The sequence below is a fragment of the Manihot esculenta genome, chromosome 14, assembly GCF_001659605.2.
Source record: "Manihot esculenta cultivar AM560-2 chromosome 14, M.esculenta_v8, whole genome shotgun sequence".
In the NCBI taxonomy this organism is placed as follows: domain Eukaryota; kingdom Viridiplantae; phylum Streptophyta; class Magnoliopsida; order Malpighiales; family Euphorbiaceae; genus Manihot; species Manihot esculenta.
This window is the reverse complement of record NC_035174.2, coordinates 17213994-17222784: the sequence shown is the minus strand read 5'-3', so window position 1 is coordinate 17222784 and position 8791 is coordinate 17213994. Positions and strand designations below refer to the sequence as shown.

At 24.1% G+C, this 8791-nt stretch overlaps 1 protein-coding gene across 1 annotated transcript in view; it reads right to left on the bottom strand.

Annotated features, from left to right (window-relative positions):
* Positions 1-384: 384 nt before the first annotated feature.
* LOC110631250 (4-coumarate--CoA ligase 2) overlaps positions 385-8791 on the bottom strand; it is a 32913-nt gene continuing 24506 nt past the window's right edge. Inside the window, exon 5 of the mRNA XM_021779016.2 lies at positions 385-674. Within this exon, the coding sequence (XP_021634708.1) occupies positions 555-674 (120 nt within the window). The 3' untranslated portion in view covers positions 385-554. The remainder of the gene's footprint in view (positions 675-8791) is intronic.

Sequence of the window (8791 nt, the reverse complement as noted above, 5' to 3'; positions counted from 1 at the left end):
ATCAGTCGTCCTTTCTAAATATGCTTTTAGCACTCGTGGTAAAGTTTTTTATTAATACCGCAGCACAAACTTTTGTGTTTGAAAAATTTTAATTTGAAGACATTTGGATTTTATTAATATAAAAAAAAAAATTATAGTCATCACCAATTTGTTTGAACAACAAAATAAATTTAAATAATAATTCCACACTCTAAAACTCTACATTTTGTTGCTATAAATTAGATTTTATTTATAATTATTCCAAAATTTAAATTTTCAATATAAACCATCAACTTATAAAAAGATATGGCTTTTTTTATCCAGTTAGTCATATTATATTCCAAACTTAAATACAAGAGTTCCACCTTTGTCCAACACCTCTTTAAAAGTAAAAGTTAAATTTCTAAAAAAAATATATAAAATAATTACAAATTACAAAGTCTGAACTTTTTTTTTCTTTTTTGCTTTTGAAGAGCAACAACATATTTATAATCACTAAAAAGCATTAAAATTCACTAGTCAATAAAAAAAATATAATGATTTAGTAACAAATAATATTACTATATACTTTGATTCTAGTTGGGAACACCGGCAATAAGTCTCACTCTTAAATCTTTTCTCAAGATTTTTCCTGATGGAGCCTTTGGAATTGCTTCAATGAAGAAAACTCGATTGATTCTCTTGTAAAATATAACCTACAATATACCCAAATCAACAAGTTTGATGAAACTTTTAAAATTTAACTCTCTTGATTCGCTTAGTATATGTCAATCTAGATGTCAAAAATTTCTCAATTTCTATTAATATAATATATTTACTTATTAAAAAAATCTAAATTTAAAATTCATTAAAATCATTTATATTAAAAACACAAGTATATATTAAGTTTCAAAAACTTGAATTCAAATGTGTCAATATCAAACCATCAAACAATCCAAAAAAAAAAAGCATAAAAGTAAACAATACATAAATTTAATGTGATTTATCAATTTGATTATGTTCATGAATACTAGTATTTTTATATTTCTCTGTGAATTTTTTAACAGAATACACTAAAAAAATATTATATATTATATATTTATATGTCTAGAAAAAATATAAAAAATATAAAATAGTCCTTCATGATTGTGGAGTATTGTGTACCGTGTATAATATAACATTAAACTTCATATATCAACAAAATGTAGTTTGTCACATGAATTATTTAGTTATTGGAATAGCCGCTTGCATTTTGATTCTAATTTAAGTTTAATATAAGAAAATTACCTTTTTAGTTCATATGTTTTGGTAAAAATAATTCCTAGTCTCTTTATATAAAAATAATTATTTAGTCCATCACTTAAAAAACTACTAAAATCAATTGAAATATTTTTTTTAAAAAAGAAATATAAAGTTTGCTGTTATAAATTTATAACATAATATATGATTACTGCATGTTATTATTATAAAAAATGATCATCATAGATAATTTATAATAAAATTATAGTTGTTACTTAAAAATAATTATTAGTAATAATAAAATATTACTGAAAACAACTTTTTACTAAATGCTCACAAATTTTGTTATTACTATATCTTTTTATATATTATTAGCAAGTAATTATTAATATTGCTATTATATATTAATTAGTATAGTAGCAAAATTAATATTGTTAAAAAATTTTTTTATTAATTTTAATATTTATTATCGTACATGTTACTTTGAAATAGTTAGTATTTTGCCCTTATAATTTCTAAATAATCGCTATATACATCGTATTGATTTATTTTAAAATAATATAATTAATAAATAACTATGTAATTTTAGTTATGAAAATATTGTGATATGATTCTTTATAGAAAAGCGAACTATTTCTCATTTAAAAAAAAATCCCATTATGATAATTCAAATCCTATCTAAATTTTAAAAAACTAGAAAATTAATTTTTTAATTCTTCATTTAGAAAAACCAACACATTAAAAAATAAACTTAATTTTTCAATTTCTTTTTAAAAAATATTCTAAAAACTTTTATCAAAAAACTATAATATGAGTTTCCTATGAGTAAATGTTGCCTGAATGACTTTTTTAAAACTAAGCTTTCGGGAAAATAATTATAGAAATAAAATTATATTTTTAACTTTCACTAAAATATATAAGTATTATGCATAGTTAAATTGTGAAAAATTAATATAAAATAAAGTTTCATAATTTCTTTATCATAAAAATATTTTATTTAAATAATCTTTAACAATATAACTATACATACAATAAAATTTGTACTAATAGTTACATAACAATGAAATATTATTAAAAATATTTATGAAATAAAATATATTACTTAATTTTAAAAGATATAATTAATATAAATAATCAAATTAAATATCTCAAATTAATTATCATTAAAATTTTAAAAAAAATCATAAAATCAACATATAAACTCAAATACATGCTCTTTTAACTCATGTCATGCATAGACTCTTTGGATATTAATATTAATAACATTAGTGTACCGTATAATCAAATTTTTATAATACATTCCATACATTAATTCACGATTGCTTCATTTATTTCATAGAAAATATTATAATACATTCCATACATTAATTCACTATTGTCCGTTTATTGCATAGAAAATATTTTTTAATATTTTTTTATCTTTAAGACATTTAAAAAATTTAGTGAATAGAACATATTTTCCTGATTAAAGAGAAAAATAAGTCATTTTAAGAAAAATAATTTCTTTTTTAAAAAGAGAAAGTCATTTTGTGCACCTCGACATCTTTTATAAAATTAAAAATTCCCTTGTGATGAGAGTTATCAAGATCAAATCTAAGAATGCATCCAATACATAATACTTTTTTGCAAGATTTTTTGTTCTTTTTCTTAATAAAAAAAATTATACACTTGCACTACTTTTGTTTATATATGTCTGTCTCATTAAATTGAAAAACAAATAAATGGGCTTCATTTGTATACACTCATAGTTAGGGTATAAATATAAACTAAAATATTCCTAAACTATTCAAAGTTTGACTAAATAAAAGTTTAATTAAGCTTAGCTTGTTTTCAAAATGAGCCGAACTCGAGAGTTCAACAATATTAAGCTCATTAAGATTTATAAGTTTAAGTTTTTTTCAAATTCATAAGTTTGCAAGTAGGTTTATTGATTAGTCTTGTGAACAAGCTCATTTATAATAGTCGTCAATAAATTCAATAATATACTCATTATAAAATTATTAAATTATTCATGAGTTCAATTATTTATAATTTTTACAAATATTTATATTAATAATTTATTTTATAAATTTGTAGTTATATTTATTTTAAATTTGATGTTTCTAAATATAATATAATATTAAATTATATTATATTTAATAGTTGTAAGAATATATGTAGAAATATAATTGTTTAATAATTTAAATTTAACTTTGTAATAAAAGAAATATCAAGTTAATGCTATTTCTACATGGGAAATAAATTTATTACATTAGATTATAAATATGTTATTAATATAAAATAGTTAATAATAGATAAAAATACTATTTCAAACATGAAATAAGTAATATTAACTAATAAATGCTCTCTTATTTTTAATATATGTTGTTATCTATCTCCCTTAATTTTTAAATTTTGACTATTTTTTTCATTAATTAATTCTAAATACTTAAAAGATTAAAGTATATTAAATTACGTAACTAGCTTCATACAAAAAAATATTAAACTATGTAATTATAACTATTATTATATATCTATCTCTCGTGCTATCTGTTGATCCTTCAATATTAAGTGTCAAATTTTGGTACGATATATATTTTTTAAATTATGATAAACTCATATATATATATATATATATATATATATATATATATATATATAACCCACCCTATAGGGAAGACCTCCTTCCCCTTTAGATGTTTTATCGGCATGACTTAGTAATATCGTGGGACCTCACGAATCCCAAGAGTTATATTATTTTTAAATTTTTAATTTTAATTAAATTACAACTTAAAATAATTAAGTATCAAGATTTCATATAAGTTGATTTTAAACTTAGTTTGTGAACAATATTGACAAACTTATTATAAATTGAGTTCGAATTGATTTCAAGTTTAATATATTTATAACAAGTACACCTAGAGCTTGAATAATAAAGTTCAAATTGAGCTTCAAGCTAAAAAATGATATTATATTAAGCTTAAACTATTTAAAGTTCTTATTTTAATTACACTTCCTACTCATAATAAGTTATGTTCCTTCGTATGAATATGTTCTTTAATGACATAAAATTAGGTTAATTTATTTGGGTGAGCCATTCTGATTTCTATTTAAAATATATTTACTTATATTATCTATATGGCTTAAAATTAAATATAATTTTATCGACTCAAATTGTGAACTAATTTGAAAGTTTCATATTACGATATAAATATTTTTTGAGGTTTATATATGATGAAAATAAAGGACACAAACTCGAGAATAAATATTGCACTTTCCTTCAAATTGTGTGGTATTGTGAGAAATATGAGAAACACATCGTGAAAAGGGTTTGAGTTTTGAGAAATTGAATCTTATCTTTTTACCATAATGAAATTTTCATCTCAAATTATATTTGTGAATGTAGACCTTATAATTGTATCATGTAAATCTTATACCCCACTTTTTCTTTCTCTCTAGATTTGAATTGTGTTATTGTGTGTGGCTACCATAATAAACTAGTGTCAGAACCTTGTGAGAATATGTGATCTAGGTCTTACAGATGGCACCATCTTCAAAGAGGTATAAGGTAGAGAAGTTTGATGTTGGATTGAGATTTAATATGTGGAAGATTAAAATAAATGTTCCTTGATTTTACAAAGTTTATGAAAAGAACTTAAGAATAATTTACACAAGATATGAAGAAGGTTGATGAGGTAGATGTGAAGGAATGAGCTTTAAGTATGATTTTCATAGCATCATCAATAATATTATGAGAGGTTACTTGTGAAATTAACATTTAGGGCATTAATGAAATTAGAGGAGCTATATTTAATAACATCATTAAAAACTATCTCTATTTTAAGAAAAAGATGGTAAAATATCAAAATGACTAAAGGTACTCCTATTTAAAGAACATCAGGATGAATTAAAATCTATCATTATCACGTGAAAAATACTGACATTGATATTAGTATTGAAAATAAAGCATTAGTTGTATTATATTGTTTGCTGCTTATGAAACCTTTGTTGATACTTTTTTATATAAAAAAAATACAACATTTATCTAAATGGTATTAATAGTTCACTAAAATTGAAGGAGTTGAAAAAGAATTTTCTATATAATAGAAGAAAGATGGATGGAGGGGTTTTAGTGAGAAGGAGAATGACATAGCACTTTAGAAAATTTTTTCAATACAAAAAAATAAGATGTTAGACCGTAATCAAGAATGAAAAGACTAATTATTTTGAGTGCATTGGGTGATATCACTATAGTAGAAATGTAACACCTGTCTAAATTTTAAATTTTTTATGAATTTTTTTGTTGAAATTTAGAATCCCAAGTTTAGAGATCTTAGACAAGGGTAAAATGTTTTTTTTTAATGAATTTTTAGTATATTTTAAATATATTTTTCAAAAATAAATGAAGTTTGAAATAAAAATAATATTGACCATTGAACATGGGCATTTGGCTATCGAATGTGGTTTGGTAGCCACGGGTACAAACAGGACTCCATATTGAAAATGGAGAGATTGCTTTCCATTATAGGATTAGGATGTAAGAAATTACTCTTTTTGAGATTTTTTTTTATTTTTAATAAAAATGATTCATTAATTCCTTACTATTTTTAAGAAGATTTCTAGTTGGATCCAAAGGTTTTGAAATTGAAGCTTTCTATCTCTTCTCTTTTTTGAGTTGGGGTTTTCTCCTAAAAGGTAAGCTCAATTTCTATTTCTCTAAATTTATTTTCTTGAAGTTTAAATGTATGAATCTAGAGTATTGCATCTATCTCTTGGGGTGGGTAGAGAGAGATATAGTTTTCTTAACACTCATTGTTTGATGGATGTTTTGAGCTTTAAAAAGCTTTGCATGTGTTTTAGGTCTGAAAATGGAGAGATTGCTTTACATTATAGGATTAGGATGTAAGAAATTACTCTTTTTGAGATTTTTTTTTATTTTTAATAAAAATGATTCATTAATTCCTTACTATTTTTAAGAAGATTTCTAGTTGGATCCAAAGGTTTTGAAATTGAAGCTTTCTATCTCTTCTCTTTTTTGAGTTGGGGTTTTCTCCTAAAAGGTAAGCTCAATTTCTATTTCTCTAAATTTATTTTTTTGAAGTTTAAATGTATGAATCTAGAGTATTGCATCTATCTCTTGGGGTGGGTAGAGAGAGATATAGTTTTCTTAAAACTCATTGTTTGATGGATGTTTTGAGCTTTAAAAAGCTTTGCATGTGTTTTAGGTCTATGGATAAAGATTTCTAGAGCTTTAATGAGCAATAAATTCTTGTTGTTAATGATGATGATATATGTGTTAATGGATATGAAAGTGTGTGCCTATGTATTAAGCAGATATGTTTTGTTCAAGCAATTTTATATGTGTTTTGGGATGTATGTGGGTCCTTTTGCATTATCGCAGTCACTTGGAAGTTGTTAGATGGTTATTGATAAGTTTTGGTTTTAGTCAAGTTTAGGCCAAAATAAGATTATGTAGAATTGAGTTTCGCACTTATGAAAATCCAGGTTTAGTCACTGAACTTGTCTTTAGCCGCTGAACTTGTACTTCTTAAGAGCATCTTTTGGCGGCCTAAGGTGCCTCCTAACTTAAAGTTTCTACTCTTTACAAAGGACTTAAGCCACTAAATGTTTTGCTGATAGTCCCTTATCCAGCCTCTTTATGTACTTTTCTTATATATTTTTTTTAATGCTTTTAGGAGTTTCTTAGAATAGTTCTAGAATTATAAAAGTTATGTTATGGTCCCTTACTATATAAAGTCGGACTTGAGAGACTGTTCAGGATAATAGTGAGGTAGTTGTAGGTTGAGATGAAGTTTTTGTGTCTTCAATAGATGAGTAGAATGAAACTTATTTTAATTAAAACTAAATGGTTTAAGTATGCTCATTCATCATGTATATTATTATATATAATAGGTTGTATATTGAAAATATGAATATGTTGCATTGTATTTTTTTGTAATTGTAGTTGAAAGGTGGATGTTGGATGACCCGCTATCCCTTCAATGATGTTGTTATAAAACATGACTATGTATATAGAAAGACTAGGTTGGTCCATTCTATGTCCCTAGTATTATGTTAAGAAAAAGATCAGGTTGGTCCATTTTATACTTTTAGCACTATGGCTTATATTTATGTTGTAAGATAAAGTCCTTAAAGAGCACCCATAATAGGCGAGTATATTGATATATGAAAAGTCATTGATGATAAGTCCATCATAATGTGAAATGTTTATATTCTGATACATTCATATTAATATCCTAATTCTTTAAACTAAATAGATATATATGTTTTTACTCATTAGGCTATCCACAACTTCTACCTTCCCCTAATCCCTAGATTTGTAGGTTTGAGAGTCAGACAATTGCTAATTGAGTATAGTTTTGTTTAAGTTCTAATCTTCTGTAACAGACATGAAGTAATTGTGTGATTTAGAATTGTGTCATACCTAGAGTTTTAGTTTGTAGATCGCAATTATTTCATGATATTTTTATGTACTTAAGTTTTTAAGTAATTTTATGAATTTAAACACTGTAGCATATATATAATGACTATATGATTGCAGCATTTAATGAGGGCTATATATGGATGTTTACATTTAATGAGACATTACATACTTTTGTTTTACTTAATGAATATGTTTTATCAATGCTTGTTGAGATTATATGGGATATCATCAGGTATACAAGATGTATATTAGGTTTACTACGAGATTCGGTGATCTTAAATTTGATCTGAATCTTAGCATTGATAGTGATCTCAAATTAATATTGTAACAAGAAATCTTTCTAAGTTGAAAATAAAAAGGCGAAAACAAACAAAGAGTTTTATAAATGTATTAATGGGTTAGTTAGTAGTGTCCTATTATGACCCTTAATACTAGCCAGAATATAAATCCTACTTAACTTACATATTCTAATCCAAACAGAGTCATAACTTGCACTTCTAATCCAAGTAGAAATATGTACTCGATGCCTATAAATAGTATCCTCCATATAAGTTTATGTTTCTTAATCTAAGTTCATTCTTTTATTCTTTTATCATAAGATATTACGAGCTTAATCATCCAAGAGTTTTTCCCACACAACCACTTGTTATATATATTTATTAGTAGAGTATATAATTTGGCCCTTCAACTTTACTAAAAAATCAATTGGCACCTTGATCTTTTCATCATTAACTTTTGACACTTGACCTTTATAAAAGTGTAATTATTTAACCCCTATACATGTACATGGCTGACACATAATCTAAAATTTGAGGGATTAAATAGTTACATTTAATAAAGTTTAAGCATTGAATAGTTAGATTTTATAAAATTTATTTATTAAATAGTTACACTTTATAAAGTTATTTTTTTGAAATAGACACTTTATAAAGTTATTAAAAGTTAATTGACTTTTTATGTAAAGATCAGGAGCTAAATTATGTATTTGACGCTATTTATTCTACATATCCATAGGAGATGCAGACAACATTATTAACGTCATCTATGGAAAACAATAATTTAGTTTTTTTTTCTGAAGAAGTCCTAATTTCTTCTTGCTATTCTAGCTTCCATTCACTACATTCATAACTTATAATCATTGTATGGAGATTGTTGATGCGAGCAAAGACA